This window comes from Lottia gigantea (assembly GCF_000327385.1).
Source record: "Lottia gigantea unplaced genomic scaffold LOTGIsca_29, whole genome shotgun sequence".
Taxonomy (NCBI): domain Eukaryota; kingdom Metazoa; phylum Mollusca; class Gastropoda; family Lottiidae; genus Lottia; species Lottia gigantea.
Genome location: NW_008708943.1, coordinates 1137083 through 1160094, shown reverse-complemented (window position 1 = coordinate 1160094; position 23012 = coordinate 1137083). Strand labels below are relative to the sequence as shown.

Genomic DNA, 23012 nt, shown 5'->3' with positions numbered 1-23012 from the left:
TGTTCAGAAAATACACTAAACGAAATATCTATAACTGTATTTCAATCAGATGGAAAAGGGGGACTCAGGTCGAACATTTGACTGGCAAAATCTGATTGAAACTGGTTACGACGACTGTCAGCAACTGAATTGGCGGAAGCTGGCATAACCTGTACAGTCGCTGGATCCAGTCAACCAGAGAGCAACAACGAATGAAATATTGCAGTGACACTGTGTTCTACTTTCTATAAGAATTGAGATCTTGCTGACAACCTGGGCAGTCGGAATCTGCAATAATCCAGTTGATCACAGTTGCTAGTACTCGGTTTATCATGTCCAAAACAACAGATCTAATAGGATACTTTTAATCACCCGTCGACCTGAGTACACCTTTCAGGCTAAATGACTGAATAGGTAGATGAGTAGGGAGTAGTCTACCACTACCCTAACGATGATCTTATCAAGTTTTCTCTTGCCCTTTGTTTAATTCTACAATTTCATCTGGAGGTGGTGATATTGCCCATTTCTGAACATTAACTGTACTGAACAGTACAAAACATAAGGCCCCAACTGCTAGAATACCAGACGTCAAGAAAAATACCGTCTGCCACTCTTCTCTTGTATTCTGGAATAAAAAAAAAATTACTATCGAATCCAATAAGTGTAATGATTCTGCAACACAATCAATGGCCACATCCACCAAAATACTGCAAAACAGACGCACTGACACTGAGTTGTTGCTCATCAATCGCTTGCAAGGTCAATTCTTTTTATGACGTTACTAGGAAACATTATAGCACTCTCCCACTACCTGGCTCCCATAGAAACGCCATTGATACTTACACCAGCTGTTACATTATCATGTGGTTTTAAAATATAATATATAAGATTAAATTGAGCTGCAGTTTATGGAGTTAAAATACCAGCTAATAGTTATACTTACTTTAGGTATTATTGAGTTATAATATATGGTGTTCCAGTACAAGTCACATTAGTTATACTTACATTAGGCTAATAATTAGGTGTTATTGAGTTGAGAGTTTTAACTAAAAGAATCCAGCCCTTAATTTTTAAACGCCATAAATATTTAAAAACTTTACGTAAGGTTTTCAAGTTCGCTATGCTTTTTGAGAGTTGTTAGAAAACTATGGCACGGATTTGAGTAAAATAAACGCCTTATTGTAGAGAAATGTGTCTCCTACGTATTTTTAATGTTTCAAGTAATAATATCGAGCAATTATGAAGCCAAACACCAAAATTAGACCAAATTAACAATTATTACTCTCTGTTTTTAATTAACTCTTTTAAAACAAATTCAGTTCGATCAAGAAGATACCTTGATACAAATAAAATAGTTCAGAAATATTTTCAAGTATAATTTACGACGTTTTTGATATTTTAAACATTTTACAAAAAGCTGAATACCCCTGTAAGATACCAGCTACATTAGTTATACTTACATCAGGTGTTAATTGAGTTACAGTGTATGGTGCTAAAATTCCAGGTGTGTTAGCTATAGTGTTACTAAATGTCATTAGTTGACCACCATGTGTTGGGGCCATATCAAAAAAATTGACAATGAGTCCAACAAAGTTCAGTGATAATAAGGCAAAAGTAAGTGATAATATTGTTATTGCTAAGGCAACGTTGGTACAATCCAGATAACTTAACGCAACAAATAAAATAGCTGGAAGCCCTAGACCTGAAAAATATATACATAAATTGAAATGTAAACACAAAGAGTTTTTAGCTAAAATTCCGTTGTAGCAAAGAATAGGCTGATATGATTTGTGGCGGCTTTGATTGGTTTTTATCAATTTGGTTGTGACTTAAAACGTCGAAACATTCTGACAAATATTTAAATTACATTGTGCCTACTCCCATACATCAAACATTAACTTTGTTAATAGTCCTATACTTACCAAAAATGGCAGTAGATTTTCTGGATATATTAATACCATAACGTGTAGAAATCTTATCAAACACAATACCAGATGTTAAGAGTAGAATGACTAGACAAATATGTGGCAGCATTGTAAATAAACCATTCTGTAAAATACAAATGAATATATGAATGTCAAAGCTTGGTTTAAAAAAAGTTTTTGACATTTTTCTTATTTTCTTATTCACCGTTACTTTTAAAACAAATTTGTATCGATACCATTTAAAACTTTGACTCACCGATGCTGCTTCAAATTTGAGAACATCCCTCATATACAGTGGAAGGCTAGTTTGTATTAGATAGGTCCCCCAATTTAGGCAGGTATGAGAGATAAATACAGCTAATACTGGTAAAGACCGTAATGCTTGGCCCCATGGAACAGTTTCCTGCAATAGTAATAATAATATACATGTCGAGAGGTCGTTGTCGAACCCTGAAAATATGAAAGTCATCGAATAAAAATTGTACTTGTACTGCCCCGACCAAAAAGTATATCTGTCAGAATTTTGAGATCAGTTTACAAACAGCCTAGATACTACCCGTCGAACTTGGTGACCTTTTTGTGACACCCGATACAGGCATTTGTAATTATGATGACAAATGCACACTATTAATCTAGGAGTAAAGCCTAATATGATGCGCTGTCCGGCGTGCGTTTTCCATAAAGAATGCCTCAAGGTGTTCTGTCACCGCAGCATCGACCACAAATCCTGAGGGATCTGGGCCAATCAGTAGCCAGTTTTCAGTCGAGTCATTTACCTAGGTACATTATATTTAACTCAAGTGATCTTTCAGTGTGACCACACACATATTGAAAGTTGCAAACACGATGCATCGAGATACTATGATGGTGCTATGCATGTCCAGGTCTTTAAGGTTTCCTGTCGTGTACGGGTGCACTATTGTCGATACAGTTGAAAAAAGGAGAAGCACAAGGTACTGGTCCGTAAACGCTGCAGACAGGCAGGTAAACTATGCAACGATTTTATCGACCATCCGACACCGCACATTTCTCATGTCTCATTTATTCCCACGTTAATTCTGGTAATTGAATTTTCAATTTCTTTTTTTAAAAAGGGGCGTCTAATCTGAATTATTGCCAATACATTGATATGAAATGATGATGAATGAACATTACCTTCTTTCTAGTAAGGGCATCCATATTCATTTTTCTCAGTAAATATTCTTTTTCTCGTGCATGTATGGTGGGATGTTTCAATGGCGAATCAAACACAAATAAATACCATAAAATACTTAATATAAAACTCGATATACCTAAAATACAATAAAAAAAAAATATTACACTATTAACAGTGAAAATATCTAATTATTGTAAAATACATGAAATGCACTAATACACAAAATACGGAACCTAAATAAGATTAAACACCTTCAAGGTTATGCATCGCGGTAAGGGATAAGGCAAGGGTGATTATTTTGTCTGACGCTATTGAATAGGTTTACAAATAAATTTAACGAAAAAATTAAAAGGACATCTTCTCTACGAGGATCGTGGTTTTTGTCAACATCTGAATTCATTTTACATAATGATTACAAATGAAAATGTCGGAAAATTCGAGTCGAATGTATCTGAATAATCTTCAGCGCAGCCATATTGTTCAAAAAGTCATTTATACCTGAGACATAAAATACTGAAGGCCAGCCTCCAGCAAAACCATATTTACATAATAAACCAGCAATAGGAAACGCTAACACATTACCAAAAGTGTTTCCTGCAAATAATATACTGCTCATTCTACTTTTCTCATCAGGCGGTGCCCATGTTGACAGTATGAAAAATATTCCTGGAAGACACACAGCCTGAAATAGATATCCTGATTTTTTTTTTTATTCATGACTAAAGTAAGACAGGAATTTACAAAGCGGTTTATTATTTTGCATAGAAAATATAGTTTATTTTTTATATATATATCGGCAGTTGCATTGGTATTTTCTAAATCGAAAAATGTGTCTTTCAGTCTTTGGACCATCTGGAATATACCTTCTATGCACCGTATACCCCTATGCAACTGAGTTTGTCAACTCCAATAATTGCCTGTCAATGTTATAATATATGATGATTTAGTCATACAATTTATATTCATATCAGTATTCCAATTATAAAGTGATTCAAGTCAAATGAAAATTATTTAATGGAGTGTTAAGTCTAATTAAGATAAATGATATGACATTAATAATTAATAAACATATAACTAATTGTTGTAATTTAATATGTTATCATATCTAATTATCAATTTTCTTATAGATAGATTAATTATTCGTCAGTTTCAGTTCATTGCTCTCCATACATACAAATAGGTGACAAGGCGAGGGAGTACTTTCTTTTTCGAAAAAGGCGAGAAGGCGAAAAGCGAGGAAAAGGCTAGAAGGCGAGGACAATTTTCGGGAAAGTCGATATGTATAAGTAGGTATGGTCGCAATCTAATTTCAATTGGATTACAATTTCGTATCTTTATCATTTTCTGATATTTAAAATCTACATTGAAATCTAAATAAATTGTAATCAAATTTCAATTAGAATAGATTGGAATTAGCTTCCAAAACGAAGTTAAGAAGATGAAAACGAGCAGAAAATAAAGGCGTGGAAAAGGCAAAAAGGCGAAAAAGCCAGGAAAATTTCTCTCGAGTTCTCAACTTTTTCCTCGACTTTTTCCTTGCTTTCTCTACTTTTTCCTCAAGTTTTCGCCTTTTTCGTCTATTTCTCATTGTCTTCATTATTCATGAAATTAAATCAAATGAGCTCAGGATTGTATTAAAAAGTTAACGAAACAACGCATTTTTATAAATAAATACTCACATTTGTACATCCTATCAACATTCTCAAAACAAATAACGCCCATGGACTCCATAATGCAGCTGGATGTGATAACAGAGTTAATGTAGACATGGCTAAGAAGAACGGTCCAGTGGCATGCCGAATACCAATTCTCTTAACAAGATACCCTCCTAAAATTTGAAGCGGTACATAACCCCAAAATAAGGCTCCCAATAATATCCCTTGTTTTTCTTTGGACCAGATAAATTCACCATTCTGGAAAAGAATAAGACATGGATCTTTAAAAAAAGCTTTATCACATATAGGTTACGTGGAAATGTCAAATTTCAAATCCGAATCACGGCGACCCTTGTCAAGTAGATAGACAGTTTTTTTTTTCAGGGAAGTTAAAAACTTTTCATATCTCATAGCCTTTAAAGTAAGTCTGCTAAACCGTATGTAAAATGTCTTAAACTTCTGTTCGTGGTGAACAAACACCGATATAATGTCAACATGACAAAATGTCAAGTCCGGTCTCTCATTATAGTTTATATGAATAAAGCTCAAGGATATCTCACATTGCAACTTCAGAGATTTCTCTTATTTCGGTATGTGATAAATAATTGGAAACGTGAATCATTGGGGCGAAATGTTTTAAAACATAACATTAACATCGATTAAAGTCATGGTGTAGGTGGATGTGTTCTGTGCAAGATGCAATACGCAAGATATAAAACAGAATTGTGTCTTAATCTCTCGGTGTTTTTTTGAGAGAAAATGCAGGCTTTTGTTAATATTGTGAAAGTGGAGTAATCATTTCTTCAACTTAAATTTTTAAATTTCAAAAACCTGTCCGATTTCTATAGTTTTATCATCATTAGCTTTATTTCCAAAACTACATGACGACTATGAAATATTTCGCGATCTTAAAAAGGAGACGAAATAGAACCCACCTCGCTGTCCGTCGTAGATCTATCTGACATTGCTGTATCACAAGACTCTTGATATTCACCAACGGATTCGTTGCTCTGAACAAATTGCAATATGTATGATGTTTGGTTCAAATAACTGCTGTTGTCAAAAATTGGACCATCGGGATGTTTTAAAAGTTCTATAGCTGTATGATTTACCATACAAACAATTGCCATACTGAGGTTAGATCTCTGTATGAAGATATTAGCTCCACCAAGAAAACCAATCATAGCTATCCTGTATCGTACAGATTTCCACCATGGTGGTCCTGAAGGACGTAAAAAATTAATTTTGCTTACATCTTAGTTTCAAGTAAACTTTGTATATGTCATAATTCAGGTTAGTTTGTGGTTAGTAGTTTATAATGCTTATCAACAACAAGCTCCTTTTTTACAAAAACCTACCGATATTGCCGCGAGTGGCGCCTTTACGGGGGTTGGGGGCAGATAAGAGGCTGGCCCGGGTTTGGCCCCCCCTTTCAAATTTTTTATCAATTTGCATAGTCAAAGAAATCGTATATGGTCCCTTAAACATTTTTGGTCCCTGCTCGCCCAAAATGTTTCCTAGAAACACAATTGATTGTTGTTTGGTTTTTCAGCAAAGTGGGCTAAGTGGCCCTCACACCATAGCAGTCACCAGTTGCGGAAGTTAGAATGCAACTCTCGTGCAACTGAGAGTTGCATTCAAGAGTGTGAATGGTGGGAAATTGCGCAAAATATTTATCACCAGATTCACATCCCATACCTCTGTATATGTTGGTTTAGGAGGGTTGTTGTTAAAAGCACTTCTAAGAAATCGTTTTACAAGAAGATGTTGTCTGAAAGGAACATTGGATATGAGAGGCAGAATAGCTGATAGAGCACTTCTAGCACTATTGACAGTACTGTAAGACAATTTGGCATTCAACTCTGGGTATTAATGAATTAAGTCCTGAATTATGGCAAAAATTGTTCCATTTGGTTATATGGGTCGAGTATTGAGCTTGAGTTTTATTTCTCCAAGATTGTAATATGACCTTCTCCTATACGAAATGTATTAGAGTCTATTTTCTAACAAGTTCAATATGGATTATCTCGATAATAAAAGTAAAGATGTGAGATATTCAATAGACTTTTCCTAGCGGGGCACGCCGAAAAAACTGTTACCTACTGCGCATGCCTTATCTCACATGGGTTCCGGAGTGACCTAGCAATAGTGTGAACTAGAATTTTGATTAGATTGGCTTCCTATTGATAAAGTTGAAAATCTGCTGGAAACATTGTGGTTACTGAAGCCACTACATGACAGAGCTCATTTCGTAGCAAACACGAAAAGTTGCAGAAGAATATATGAAGATCCAAGGTCACGATTACATAAATGAACACGCGTACTTTCAACGTAACAAAACACAAAAACTGTCATATGTCATAATCATAATTCCCTTGCCAGTCCTCACTGAAAGCATTCGAGATCTTTTGACAGCTTTAGTAATGAGATCCAGAGTAAACTAAACGAGCCTGTAAGAAAGCGTAATTTTCGGAAATTATAATGAGATTTTTGTTGAATTCACGAGGGCATTGTCCATTCATAAAAATTACATGTAGTCTGAAGGTTATATTTGGTTGCTGGTGTTTTGAACTAAAAAAAAGACTGTTTATTCTACAGGGATCAGAATTAGGTCCAATACACCAAAGTGGCATGATATTGTCTAACATTCAGCCCATAATTCATAGCCTACATGTGGAAAGTACAAAGAAGGCGCTCATTTTAGGAATGGAAATCAAGACAAAATTGGGTAATTTGGTAAAAAAAAGAGATCATGTTTTAAGTGTATTCGACACAAACAAGACATGACCCCATACATAAATTATACAGTATCTATGCATTAGCATATGGGATTTTTGTTCCGGTAGTTTAATATGTTATTAAAAAGACATAAATAGGTCCACATGTACCTGAGGCAAGTTCGATCTTATCAACCGTTTTACGATAATACACATTATAGTCCTATACCAAAATATTTTATAGAAAGAGCACAGTGAATGGAAGTGACATAATAATATATATAAAAAAATCAGATAATATAAAGTCATTGATATAGTAGGTTTTTCTAATCGTCACAGAGATCGGTCATCATTTTTGTCACGAATCTTCAAATGTGACCTGATCTGACCTGACCCAACCTGACGTTAGATAACTATGTGAACTATATTCTAATCAGAGAAATCTGTCAGATATTTGCCATTGTTTTAAGAACCATACTGACCACAGAAACCTGCTGTCCACAGATATTTGCCAATGTTCTAACAACCATCCGACAACAGAAATCTGCCATCGTGTCAAGAACCATTCTGATCTCAGAAATCTGTAAAAAAACTATTCTGTCCAGAGATATTTGCCAATATGCTAAGAACAATTCGACCACAAATATTTATTTGACAATGTGCCAAGCACAATCTGTTGACTGCTTGATCATTAACGTATTCTATGAGCTTTACAAAGGATTTGTAGAGTCCACTTTAATCCTTCTTGTGAATGGGTTACAATATTATCATAGGCTTTAGGATTAGCTAAGCACAGACTCATATTCATTTTTCGTGGAATCATTATTGTTAGACTTATAGAAAATAGAAAAATCTGCAACTTGCATTGAATGTTCGAACATGCGATCCCATAGTTGCAATCAACATCCTGTGATCTGGAATTAACAATTGGAACCAATCGCATTGAACATAGTTTAGGCCTATTTTCTTTACATAATATTAGCCATGATGCCGTAGGTAGGTCCACACTAAAACGTATCGCCAAATTGACCATGCCAGCATTGGAACTTGAATGACCTATATAAAATCTATTTTTACTTATTTACCTGATGATTTGAAGACAGAAAAGTCTAACAGAGAAAAATAACCTTTACATACCTTTATCGACCGTTACACGTTCGGTTCCAGACACTTCAACGGTAGCTTCCATCTCGTGTATTAATCTACTGTGTTATACGATTCTAAGCGAATTCGTGCCGATCAGCTGTTCACACGTCACATTAACCAAATTAAATTCTGTCTTGAATTTCCAATACTCTACTGAGCGCCGTCTATGTATTTTACCGCATTCGTTAATCTTTAACCGTGTTTAAATATACAAGCCATACATCTTCATTCACTTGTGATTCAGACCACATGTAATATTTTCTTTGTTTAACTGGTTATCAGTAGTCCTACTCCAGTCTGCCCTGACTCGATATTGATTTATATTTTGTCGTCACAATGCAATGTATGTCGATCAACTGGATACGTTGCCCCCCCCCTGACGTTATCTCATTACAAATTATGTATTGTGGATTGAAGCAAGCCCAGGTTCGGGAATAGGCGTAGGAGACCGTCTAATGTTTTCGCACACTCGCCCCCCCCCCACCCCCCCACAAACACACAGGCCTTCTGCCAGTAGGCAGGGGGAGGTAGGATTCTTAAAGGCGGGAGCGGGGGAGAGTCAACTATTCATACATAAAGTGTGTAAAAAAGGGACATTAAAGGGAAGCGTCTTCGAAGACTTTAAAAATATTAATATAAAAGTTCGTTTTTGAGAATCATCGATCAAAGATTTCCAAGACGAGTCTGTGTGTATTTTTCCAAACTTTAATATTAACAAAGACCTTGCAACATTGATTAATGCAGAAATCCAATATATAACTACATATAATTGACATGGTCATTTAGTGGTAATTGTTGCGTAGATACTTTCGTAGGCCCTATAAACGTTTTATGCTGTAAGGCTACTTCTTCTTCCTATCGATAAAATGCATTTTATGTAATATTGAAATTTTGTGGATATTGATTGTAATTAGGCCTACTTATATCTCAAACAATTGAAACTTTTTAAAAACGGGATTGTGTTTGGCGCCAACTCAAAAGGCATGCAGTCACAAATGTTTCAAGTTCAAGGGAGGTAATATTCTAAATTAAAAATATATTCTTCAAACCAGAAAGTAGACCTATCCATCAAGATCTTAAACCACGTATGACTGTGAGCTTACACAGAGATTAGAGACATCAAAACATAAGTGGAAAAAATGTTGTTTCTCAGAGTTTCATGCTTTGCGATGTGTTGGAACCACGATCAAATTCCGCTTTCGAATTACCGCACTTCATTAACATTGTTTTAAAGATTTCAAACAGAAGTCGGGAAGGTTCGCGATATCACTAAATATTTATTATAATGGATTTAATCAAGATTATTCCATCGTCTCTTTTTACCAGTAATTTGAGAAACAGAACCTACACCATCCTTGACAGTCTTGCCCAGTTAGAAGTTGCACTTTTTATTCAAAATTTTTATCTTGGTATACGTCAATACATTTTAATAATATTTTAAGACAAGTTGAAAATATAAAAGATTCGAGCACTGTTTAGATTAAAATTAAACTCGATATCATTAGATTTGCCTGTATAGGCCTAGATATTTAACCACTCTAAATTTGCTCGTGAAGGGTTCATGGTTAATATGGATTGCGAAATACTTTATTATTCAATGGATTAATATTACAACTTCAATAGGCTTCTAACCGGTACATCAGCCAATCGTATTATGTCTTACAGGTTAAAGGTTAGCCTACAATACTTTACTTCCATTAGTGTATACAACAACCCAACGATTCTGGGAGTCTCCATCGAAGAGTCGGTAAAATGATGGAATTGGACCGTTATGTGTCTGTTGACAGTGGATTAGACTCCTGTCAGGTAATTCCTTCTTTCCCACATATTTGACGAATTAGGTTATTTGGTGTTATTGGTCTAAATAGTTTAATAATAGGCGATAAACTGCTAACCTAAATATTCTTCTCGGAGTATATTTGTCCATATTATTAGGTTGTGTTACCCATGACAGTCGTTATTTCTCAGAGAAACTCCTGAAATGATGTTTCTACAAGTAAAGTTATCAAAGTTAATGTATTTGTTAAAAACTTGGGCATTATATAGTGTTTAAATTGGGTTAAAATGAATGTTAAATAGAAATTAGGGCAGTTATTCTGAGGTCAGAGTACTTAACGGGATCTCATAATGCTCCCATAATTCCTCCGATATATGCGCATGCCAATAAGGAAATGACGTCATGACTAAACCTGCTGAATCACAACCTGTATTTCGTGTGCTTGGAACTTTCGAGAAAAAGGCTTCAAACTGTTTTATTACATAACTTTCAAATTGTTTGCGCATGATTCTGTGTTTATTAATATTTTGTTTAAACACTGAACTTAAAAAAATGACATTACTATGTTAAAATGAAGTTTCTGGGAGAAATCAAGTTAGAATATTCTACTTCCGCCTGATATTGATCACAACACACGGTTCGTGTTACTATTTTTAGATTAAGTGTGTCACAAAAAGAAAACCCAAAACAAAGAAGTTGTGAATTTTTGTGGCAACAGTCGACCTTTGTGAAACGGTGTTTAAGACTTTATTTATGTTGTGAGGAAACTCAGGAAGGACTAGTACAATGATCAAACAGTATTTTACAGATGGATTGATCCAAATTGCGATCATTCTCAGTCTGTTGAGAACAGACTTGAATAACATTTTCTTACATGGAAATTTCATTCAGTACCCAGAGGTTCAGGAAATATTACTGGGACAAACTGCAGCATATATACCTTCTAATATTCATAATCAGTTTTATAGCTCAAATAGTTTGAGCAACTTTGTTCATCCAAAGAATTTTGACAATGACTTCAATTCAGTGTTATTTCGGGACTTACAAAGTCTGTCGCGATTGCATCGGATTGAAAACACAGAAATTTCAGCCTTTTTAGTTGACACTGTGGCAACTCTTCCAGAGTCAACTTTTTCATCTAGTCCACAAAATCATACATCGATAAACAATTCTGTGGCAGCTGATCTCAATCATGCCAATGTGGAATCTCAGAACAATAATGCTCATTCTGACTCATTAAATGATAATTATGGTGCCATAGCATTGTTACCAGTTCCTGAAAGTACATCAGAAGATCCGAGTGATGAGGTATAAAAAATTACAACTTTCAGAATCTATTGAATGATGATTGTTACACATTTAGCATTATGCCTCTTTAATTAAAATGAGGAGTCATAATAATGTTAGTTTGAAAATGAAAGATGGGAGTTTTCTGTGTCTGGTATATTAAATTTTGAGCTTACATGATAATATGTTGACACCTACATTGTGCCATTGTGGTTAAAGGGATATACACATTTAATTTTATACACAGAATGTATGTCCCAGAATTGTCATCCAGTCTCCTTTTTTTTTTGTTGAAATGCAGGAGAAGATCTGGTCATTGCTTCTTTAAAATGATTCCATGAAAGAAATGTCATTAGCACATTGATGTATGTTTTTAAAAGCCAAGCTTATTCATTATTAGCAACCCATGAAAAGGAAATAATTGTGACAACTCTACAATTGTTGCATTGACTTTTATCCAAACTTTCTTTATAAGACCTAAGCTTAAATGAGAGACTTGACAGTTGAATATAGAGCACCATCTTATTTATTTCTTTTAGTTAGCTTATATCAAGTATAAAACATAAGTGAATAGTTGACAAGATTATTAGTTTTGTCCCAGACATTATATATATATCACCTTCAAATAAAAGTGATATAAACTAGGTCACAGTTGATTTTATCTCTTTGTTTGGAACAGGTTGGCTCTTCTATAAATAAATCTTTGGTTTAGATTATAGTGAACTCAATAGCCTGTAGATTTCTATTTTTATCGAACAAATATTGAAGGTGGTCAGGGTACGAGATAGAGATAGATAAGATTTCAGGTTAAGACCTCAATCCTGTCTTAGGCCAATTTTCCTTTTTTATACCCATTTTTCACAATTTACTTACTTTTTAATAGCAGTACCGGTATCAGTAGACACAAATAGACCATATTCTTATAACTTCTTCATTATTCATGCCTGCCAGGCTGGATACCTTTTTTGTCAGAGGATAATCCATATTTCACCAAATTTGCTCAATGACTTAACTTGGCAATTCAGCAGGCACAGCAAGCACTAGCTAGGCCTCTCCACTACAGGCAATTCAAAGCTAACTCTTAACTAAAGCGCGAGCATCTCTGCTATCCAGTACACTCTGATGTGGACAGGTGGAGAAAAAAAGCCTACAGTCATCTTTTTCATCTGGGCCTTCCTTTGTCTGTGATGATGGTCAAGTTGTCATTATTGGTCTGAAGGGCTTTCATAGAAAATCATTTGGATGGTAGAAAAAATTGGCAGTTCAACTCATGAAGTTGATAAATGCATGAAGTGAAAAATCAAAGAGTTTGATTTAAAACTTCAGTAAGGTCATATGTCTTCTGTGAATAGGACAGACTGAAATTATATGGTTTGTTTTATTTAGGTCATAGTTAGACAAGATAAAAGCTAATCATGTCATATGACATGTCTGGCTGTCACTCATTTTATCTTACCACAATCTTTAGAAATTTAACAATTGTAGTGTGGATGTTTTTTTACTCTGATCTCTGTATTTTTGTATGCTGGTTGGATTTTGAGTTTGTCATAGAGATTAAGATTGAAAGGTTTACGTGTCTCGAAGCAGAAGCAAGAATCCGATTGAATTCTAAGAATATGTGGTTATGGACACATGACTCAATGCATTTCCTTAATATGAACAAGGATGTTACTCTTCTAACATTACTAGAGTTATAAATAGACTGCCCAATTATGGCAATAGTATAGATTTAAGTTGAAGGACCAGCATCCTTGATGTCATTGTATCAATGTAATCAGACATCTTGAAGTGTTTGTGGGTGTAGACTTTTTTTTTTCGGTGGTGTTACTATCCACTGTATTTCAGTTTGTGGATTATTCTCAGGGAAAATGTTTCATAAGGACAGAATTAGGAACTCACATTATCAGGATTGTGCCAAATTTCGGAATAACTATCAAAAGTCTGGATATAATTCTAAATCAAGGATCAATAACGCCCATTATCAGGATTATGCTAAATCCAGAAATAGTTATCCAAAACACTTAGTTGATAGGGAATCCAGGAATAACTATTTCCATTATAAAGATAATGCTAAAACAGGAAATGACCAGCAGCTGTATCAGCATGCTTCTTTGCGAAATAGCTATCCACATTATCAAGATAATGCTAAATCCAGGAATAGCTGTCCACATTATCAGCAATGTGCTAAATCTCCATATTATTATCCTGTTCATAATCCATCATGGGTGAGAAATTTTACGTAAACTTGTCAAAACCAAAAAAATAAATTGGATATAAATATACTAATATGACGACAACAAAGAAAATAATAGGACAGAAATATTTCCTTGAAGAAAGGATACACTACAAAATTAATATAAAAAATAAACACAAAAGAAATTTTTGTTAACATAAAAGTTAATTTTAAATAAAAATTTGCATCCAGATTGACATCATTAATGAAATGAAATTCACAGTGTTATGTTTGGAATATTTCAGGATTTGGATTTGATTGATGTGTTATGGCGCCAGGACATTGATTTGGGCGTTGGTAAAGATGTTTTTGATGTGAAACTCAGAAGAGAACTAGAACGTGAAAAGGAAGTAGAACTTCAGAAAAAAAGAGATAAGGTGAATGATAATTTTTTTTTTAAATCAAAGTCATGCTTAAATTTAAAATTGTCAAAAATTCAAAGACAAGTCCATACATCCTTATGTGTAATTCTTGCAGCTTCATATTTTCTTTTCTTTTACAGCACAAGGAACTCGAATCTTTACGTCAAAAACTGCAGGATGAAAAGAAAAATCAGGAACAGCAGTGGCTCACTGATAATTTTACTCAAGATGGAGAAACTGGTATGTTCATTATTTCAGATTAATTCAACTTTATTTATTTTACTATGCAAGCTGAAAAACACAACATTTTTACATAGTTTTTTGAATTGTGCAAAGAAATTATTAACAATGTCACAGCCTAGTGCTCTGAGAATGAATATACTCTAACAGATCACATTGGACATCAGTTACTTAGTGGTGATGAATTGAATATTATGTTATCTTGCTTAACTACCACTCTCACAATGCATATGTTACTTATATTATATAGGTGAATGGATACCATTACAGCAAGAACAAGTCCCACCACAGATGCCTCAAGATATCGCCATTACTGATATATTGAGTGAAACACAGCTTACGCATATAGATGAGGTAGGACCATTGTTTCAATTTGAAACAGAATGATTTAATATTAGATATCTTGTGTCACATAGAACATTGACAATTTATTGACTACTTAGCCTGTGTATGTTTGCGTGTTCACATAATTATGAAAATGAGCAAACTTTGGGCAGGATATTTTGACATCAAATTTTAATAATTTTGCTTCTATATTAGCTTGAGAGATGTGATAAAAGCATAGTGCATTGTCTTTTCTGATTTTCTAGAGGAAGTTGGGATAAGAGAGACTTGATGAAACTGTCCTTGGGGAGACATGATTTTTGTATACATGTGATCATACTTTCTTCCTGAGAAAAAGTGCAAGTTATAAAATCTTTCTCACAACCTGGTGTAGATGTAACTGATTGGTTATCTTTCAATGTATCTGTTGTTCTTATTTAGAATTTATCACTACAAGAGGCATTAGATTTTCTGAATGAAGAAGTGGGTAATTTCACTCTCCCTGACACCACCATCTCTACCAATGGTTCAGTTTATCCATCAGCACCATCAGAACCACTCCAACCACCATTATCTGAGGATGTACCACCATCAGATTATACCACCATCTTAAACCAAACTACATCCCCAATACATGAAGTTCCCATGATGTCACCACCACCACAACCGTCAGAGAACTCGGTGACTTATGTTACATTACAACCAGAACCAACCTATTTTGATAATAATAATAACAACCAGTCTCTTCTGGTAGGTAGATTTAAGGTTGACATCATTATGCTTAGGCCTGTCTAACTCCACAAATATGGCCCACTAGTTTCTAGGAAGTGATATACGCATGGAATATCGCCACGGTTAGTGGCAGACATAAAGTGTTGTTTTGTAGTACCGTGAGGATTACTGTACTAGCAATAATTTGAGGTTTGTATTTTATAGCAACTACCATCAGAGGTCAATCGTCAAGAAAGTTTTGAAGATAGATGGCAAGATTTAGTAAATTTATTAGATTTACCACCAAATAATCAAATGAATGACTCCAGTATAGATGTGGATGTTAACAATGCCAGTTCTTTGTCCCTAGATAACAGTGTCTTGTTACAGAATGCAACATTACCTGTTCCCATGGCAACAGAGACCAACATCACCACACTGCAGTCCCCAATAAATGATACAGGTTTGTGCTCTTTAACCCTTTGAACCGTGATTTTGAAAAACTCTAACATCATATACCCTGAACTTGACTTAAATTTTATGACATTAATGTAATTTGGCGTCACTTGTTAACACCTGCTTGGCTGTATATCATGTAATTTTGCAGCCTATAGGGTTAAAATTTGAACATCTTCAATTCTGCGTTAACGTGAGGTTTCTGAAGTTGGAGAGTGTCGTTGAAAATTCCCTGTTGCATCAAATATTGTTGTAATTGTTTGGTTCAATACAGTTGTGTAAAATTTAACATTTTCACATAAAGTGTGTATTGTTACAATATTAATTATCCACCAAGCTAACAAAGAATATTTGTATTGGTCTGGTGTTCCCATAGAATATGAGATACGCCTGTACTTTACCAACAATAGATAATTTCCTTTACTCCTTGACAAATTTTAGCATTACATCCTGTCTTGAGATACTATGATGTCAACATCTTATCTGCCATTTCTGGTCAGTGGTAAACAAAAATTACAATAATCTGATAGTCACAAGGTCATGGCACGATCTTTGACAGTCATATGGCACAATCATATATACTTGACTCATTTCCTGAAAATTTATTTTTGTTAAACTTCATGACAGATTTGAATTTGAAATGTCACTTGAGTTCGAAATGTCGTCTGCTGTCAGAATAACTGAAAATGCTCAGTTTTCAAGAAATAATAAGTATGTTTTATGAATTGCATTAATAAATTGTTTGTGGTCATATTTGCTAAGTGAGATTGTTTCTTTTTTTAGTGTCAATTTTTTGGTTCAGTCACAGAGATGATACTGGCAAAAACTTACTGATAAATAACATTGATTATTGGAAATTCCAATTTAGTTTTATATGTATACTATTTTCAGATTGATTTCTGACTGCATTTCAATCAGATTGATTTCTGACTCTCTTCTGTTACCTGTACATGGTATAGATATAGTTTAATTGTATTGTTTATAATACTATTTGATTTGTAGGATTACTAACATCTCAAGATTATAATTCATCCATACCACATACTAGTAGTGTATCTGAGTTAGAATGGACCACTAATGATATGTTTCTATCTAATATATCTACCACCATTAATCAAACAGAAACATTAGATAATCTGCTCTTAGATGATGAAGACTTGGACAGAGCTCTAAATGAAGGTAAAAACATTTCTTAATTCAATAGTTACCCCACCCAATGAATGGATTTGTCTTACTCACCTAACCCAGCATACATTATATGGATTCATGGAAAAGTTCATTAATGGATTGAGGGATGTCAAATTTGCCTCTATCTCAGTTTTGTCGCTGATTAATTCTTCACTGGCATTGTTAAGATATAAATGTGTCAAATGTATCGAACTGCATTACTTATTTTATTTTGATCTAAGAATTATTTGTAAAATATTTCCCTTGTCCTTGCATAAAACTGATTTCTATTCTATAGGTTTAGAGACTATTCAGATGTTAGATGAAACAGGTAGTGATTCAGCTATATCCATGGGTAGTGCTTCACCTTTCCAGGTTTGTTATAGTTCCATTGTTTAAATGATCGTCTTGATGGCAGGCTGGAAAACCAGAATGCTTTTAGTAAAGAACTCTTGTTTCAAGGCTGTAGAATTATCCCAGTTAGAATGAGACGAATGGGGTAGATTTAATGTTCATAAAATGGTTGTCATTTGCCTCTATTAAGTGTGCAGTTGTCTGGAAAAAAATGATTTGTATAAAACTTGTGAAAAATAAATGTATTCAAATCAAGTCATTCATGTTGTGATCTTTTGTTATTTCAGGAGCCTCAAGATTCCTGTTCAATGTCTCCTTATGATGGTGTAGAGGGAGCTACTGGTGGTAGTGATTATGGTAGTCCAACCTACTCTAAATCATCTAAATATGATGGAGACGATAACCATTTTAGTTTTAATTCTTATGGATACAGCGGTAGCGCCTCATCTCCTAGCAACTACTCCACATCATCTAATGATACAGACTTCAGCAAACCAACCGGAGGCTCCCAGCATATACGCCACAATCATACATACCCTGCCCCACCCGGAATGCAACCAAAGGAGGTTAAAAAATATATCAAGAACGACCGTCCAAAACATAAAGGTCCAGCTCCTAAAGATGCCAAAAGAGCAGCAGAATTAAAAGTGCCTTTCACTGTGGACCAGATCACAGATTCACCGGTGGAGGAATTTAATGAGATGCTGACCAAATATAAATTGAATGCTGCACAGTTACAGCTAATCAGAGACATCAGACGGAGGGGTAAGAATAAAGTTGCTGCCCAGAATTGCAGAAAACGGAAAATGGACTTGGTGTATGGGGTGGAAGATGAACTACAACAATTGAAACATACCCGCGATAAACTAATCAATGAGCGACAGTTGATTGATAAACAAACACGAGAAATGAAGGCCCGATTTAGTCAGATGTATCAAGAAATATTTACTTCCCTGCGAGACGAACATGGTCAACCCTATGACCCTAATGAATATTCATTACAGCAGTCAAGTGATGGAGACGTATTTTTAGTACCAAGAAACACAAGTTTGGGTGTCGATGAACATGGTAAAAATAAAAAGAGGAAAAATCAGAAAAAATGAAAGAAATGCATTTAATTTATTTGATGCCGGTGACCTGTAAATGGAATTCTTTATGTAAAGATGAATTTGAAGAAATTTGAGAACTTTTGAGATCTTTTTTCTTTAGTTTAGTGAAAGTTGTGATAGTGACTGTATTGGAATGAATTATAATCCCTGAGAGCCATATAACTTGAAATTCTTCCACCTAAATAAAAAGTTATCTTTCATGCCTGTTGAATAAATAACAGGATGACCTGGTATTTTTGTTATTTTGTCACCCTTGTAACTATCTCAAGATCTGTTATCCAGCCTGCCTCGCATTGACCTGAAATTTTCAAAATATTTGTTATTTATTGATTTTAGCTGTGTGGACAAGTAGAAATTTGAAAGCCAGAAAAGAAAGTTAGACTGGCCAATTTAAAAAAAAAATAGGATGTTCAGAAGAAACAAATTTTTTTTAGTTATAAAACTGACTCTTTTTTTCTAATTTGACAATTGAACATTCCACCCTAATTGTAATTTATTCTTGTAAGTGCTATTTTAATATTTGTTTTTTTTTCTATTTGAAATTTACACCAGTTTTTTTTCTCACATTTTTGGGTGGTAGACTTTACAATTACCAGCTTGCCTAGAGAAAAAAATGAAGTCAATGTGTAATTGAATTTGACATGATTTTAAAAGTAATATGAAATGATTCACCGGTGTAGTATTGAAGACATATTACATGAACTAATGAACTTAGCTGATTTAATTTACAACTAATGCTGTCAAAAAATATCTGCAGTAGTTTCAGATGGAAACATTGAATGCGAAGCTGCAAATGGAATCAGATAAGTTCTTATGTATCACCACATTTGTGCCTCTTTGTGTTGTCACTAACAAAGGATTAGTAGCTTTTAGCAGTTGAAAACCTTTTCTCCAATAATGAAATAAATTGATTTTTTCAGTCTTTAATGCCTATCGAAACCTTTCTTCGTTGTGCTAGTAAAATGTGCACATTACTTGATAGGTACTGGATATCTATAATTTGAGGGAATGTATGACTGGAAACTGACATATATGTTTGTAATCACACTATCAGAAGAGTTTTATATTGTATTATATAAGTCTTCAGATAAGAGTATGTTTTGAGCAACAAATATCACTGTTTATATTTATAGTACCATGTAACCACAAGATAAAGCTATATAACATATTTTTTTTACGTAGTGTTATTAAATAGCTTTACCTGTAATGCTTATGATAAATGAAATGCTTGTTTTTGTTAAAAAATTGTATATATTATTGTTAAATTTGTTGTATATATTGTACTTTGTTTAAGTCAAGTTAGTGAAATGATCACATGATATAAAAGTTATAAAATATTAGTTATATTATACACAAATATTAATTATGGTATTCACAGTAAATGTAATCTGTAGGATATTTTGATTGGTTGTATATTTTCCAGAAAACTGAAATAAAAATCAAAAATACACATTTGGTGATTTGTTGAGGTCCATTAGTGGAAGAGGTCAAGTCAAGTCAGATCTTTTAACTATATAGGTGTAAAAGTGTCAAGTAATATTTTAATGAAAATCTACTGGTAATAGATCATATTAGACCGAATTTCTAACCCAGTGATTTTGAAGTGAAACAAATTTTATTGACCTATTTAGATCCTCAAAGTCGTAGAAAAAGGGTCAATTGTTGGACAACTACCTCGATTTAAATTTGGAGGGGGGTGGGGGCAACTGTTGAGGTCAAGTTGGAAATGCAGCAGCTTTGATGATAGACACGATCCTTCCATGGTACATAGATGGTTTAAAATAAAAAAAGAATTGATTTGGTGCATCCTGTTACATATTTTTGGCCGCCTAACAGTTGATCATTGTAGCATTATTAACATGATATACAAGATTGATAAAGATAAATTCGAATAAAAATGACACTGGTAGAAATGGATTATGTTTTAATTTTTATAAAAATGATAGAAAATGATGGTTTATGTACAATCAAAACGGAATTAGGCCTAATATTCTGTATCTGAATAAAATTTTAAACAAAAATTACAATTAACATTGATATCAAACCAAAGACTGGGGTTAAAAAGCTAGAGTCAAATTAGGGATTATATTCTATAAAATAATTCATTGTTTTTTTTTTTATTAAATCATCTACAATAAGAAATGTCATTAAAATGTTTCCATCTTATTAATTATATGGAAGTTCTTGTATCATGAAAATCTTTGACATATGAAATATGTCTAATAAGATATGCTATGCTAAATGCTAAAATGATTTAAAGAAAAGGTATATATATATATATATATTTGTCATAAAAATGAATTTTAGTATGATAAAATGATTAATTTACATATTAAAATATACATATAGTTAACATCATGGGCCCTAGATTTGAAGCAATTTTTTTCTCCATTATAGGATCAAAGGTCTCCCCATTAAAGGCAATTTTGGATCCAGAGCACCATATCTCATATCCAATTAAATTACAGACTACGTAGACATAACACTGTAAATTAAGCCATTTTTTAGCACAAAAGATTTTCTTTGAACAGATTACATATATGAGATTTGGGGGAATATATCTCAGCTAGGTTTGAAATCACAGGTATGAGCTCCATTAAAAAACTGCATGAGCATAATATACATTGTATACAGTAAAGACCCCCCCCTTTCTTCCTCTCCTCTCCTTCATTTCCATCAAAACGGGAAACTACATCCTTAGACTTAGATGTTGTACATGATATGTTGGTTAACAGCTATAGCTATAATTAAGACCAGTAAAATGATGGTACAAGCTATTCCTCCCAAAGCTGCTCCTTTAGCATAAACTCCATATTGCGATGCCTTCAAATAGTTACATTTTGTGAAGTAGATCTTAGATTGTTCTGAAAATTATAAATATATAAGTTGATAAACATAACAGCTCATTTAAACTTTTGAATCCATGTAAAAGTCTTTATCATAAATTGTAAATTGTTTCCTAAACTTGCAATCCCACCAAAACTAAGTATTTTATGACATAGCTACTGCAAAGGCCCTTAGGTATTGAGCAGCTTTTGTGATGGTGAGTTCATTTATGTCTAAGCATTTCTATAAATACAGGATCCTCCGACATCAGACAGCAAATTTAATTGGTGCAAATACAAGCCATAAATAGCAAGACCTTGTGGATAGGTTTTGTTGAATGCTAGACTGTCACTTACAATTAAGAAAAGCAAATAAAATGTAAATGTAAAAATTACCTGCAAGGAGGATGGCTATTAGTCCAAAAATAGGATTGATGAAAAGGGAAACAAAAGCTAATCCCCAATTATCTGGTGGCTTCTTTTCTAATAAAGGTGCATTAGTAACAATAGGTAAAGCATATGACATATTGGTATGTGTAGTATAAGATGTATAGGTAGAATACAAACTTCTTTTACTACCAGTGATATATGATCTAGTATCAATACTCTGCTGTGAAGGATATGCCTTCATTGTGGAATCTATATGACTGGCTGCATAGGGTTCTGACACACTGCCATCCCTAGATCCAGCATAGTAGTATGCTGGTCCGTATCCAGACTGCATTTTGACCTAAAAAAGTATATAAAACATTTTATACAAATAGAAAAACTTTACACAATAACTCTTACTAAATATTAAGTTCAAAATATTTTCAAATAGTTTTAAAGGGAGTTCAATAATACCTTTATCTTGTTTTCTGACCAGACCTTATGAGATAATAGGCTACTCTTTAATAAAAGAAACATTGTATATCTGCAATAACGATCTGCTTCGGAAAATGTATTTTAAAAGACAAACGGCACTAGCAGACAAATTAAAAACACAAATGAAAAGTTATAATTTACTTTGAGAATTTTTATTTTTGATAATTATGTTCAAAAATGGCGTCGAAAATATTCTGGAATGACTAACACAATAAGAATGTTGAATTCTGTGCATATCAGGTGTGGTGATTTTTCAAGAACTCAATAAATGACATGACATGAACAAAACAGATTTACTTACTTTAAATTGTTGCAAACAGTGGAAATTAAATCATAATATAGCAGAATCTGCGTCCAAAAATGTCAACAAACGGAATTACCTTTCAAAGGTGATTACGTCTAATGCGCATGCGTTATTCAGGTGTGACAGGTAACTGTCTCATTGTTCAAGACGAGACGTGTCACAGTTATCCAGACTTAGAATTCAAGCCTTGCACATCTTCACCTAAGAAACTGTAAATACCACCCGAGTCTCTCTCCTCCCCCCATAAAAGAATCCCAATATTTTCATGCATAATTTACGTAGAGTTGAAAGAATCCATCCTACAAATAGATAACAAATTGCTTGTACATAGTTGTCTGAATTATCTCATTTGGATCCTTTTGAATCTGTCTACTCTTCACCAGACGAGGCATTTCGCGCCCTTACGGTCATCATATTGGAT

General features: G+C 33.8%; 3 protein-coding genes across 3 annotated transcripts; 1 reads left to right on the top strand and 2 right to left on the bottom strand.

The window, feature by feature from the left end:
* Positions 1-439: 439 nt before the first annotated feature.
* LOTGIDRAFT_161423 (hypothetical protein) lies at positions 440-8621 on the bottom strand (the record flags this gene model as incomplete). Its single annotated transcript, XM_009056813.1, has 9 exons — positions 440-604; positions 1440-1681; positions 1902-2028; positions 2161-2307; positions 3060-3196; positions 3559-3742; positions 4740-4973; positions 5651-5937; positions 8570-8621. The coding sequence occupies 9 exons, from the start codon at positions 8619-8621 to the stop codon at positions 440-442; spliced, it is 1575 nt and encodes a 524-aa protein (XP_009055061.1).
* A 9419-nt stretch (positions 8622-18040) lies between these two features.
* LOTGIDRAFT_118868 (hypothetical protein) lies at positions 18041-18592 on the top strand (the record flags this gene model as incomplete). Its single annotated transcript, XM_009056812.1, has 1 exon — positions 18041-18592. One exon carries the CDS (start codon positions 18041-18043, stop codon positions 18590-18592), a length of 552 nt encoding a protein of 183 aa, XP_009055060.1.
* Positions 18593-20506: 1914 nt separating this feature from the next.
* LOTGIDRAFT_232467 (hypothetical protein) lies at positions 20507-22670 on the bottom strand. Its single transcript, XM_009056811.1, has 3 exons — positions 22589-22670; positions 21820-22153; positions 20507-21462 (listed from the first exon to the last, which is right to left on the bottom strand). The coding sequence occupies exons 2-3, from the start codon at positions 22145-22147 to the stop codon at positions 21302-21304; spliced, it is 489 nt and encodes a 162-aa protein (XP_009055059.1). The 5' UTR covers positions 22148-22153; positions 22589-22670; the 3' UTR covers positions 20507-21301.
* Positions 22671-23012: the final 342 nt, after the last annotated feature.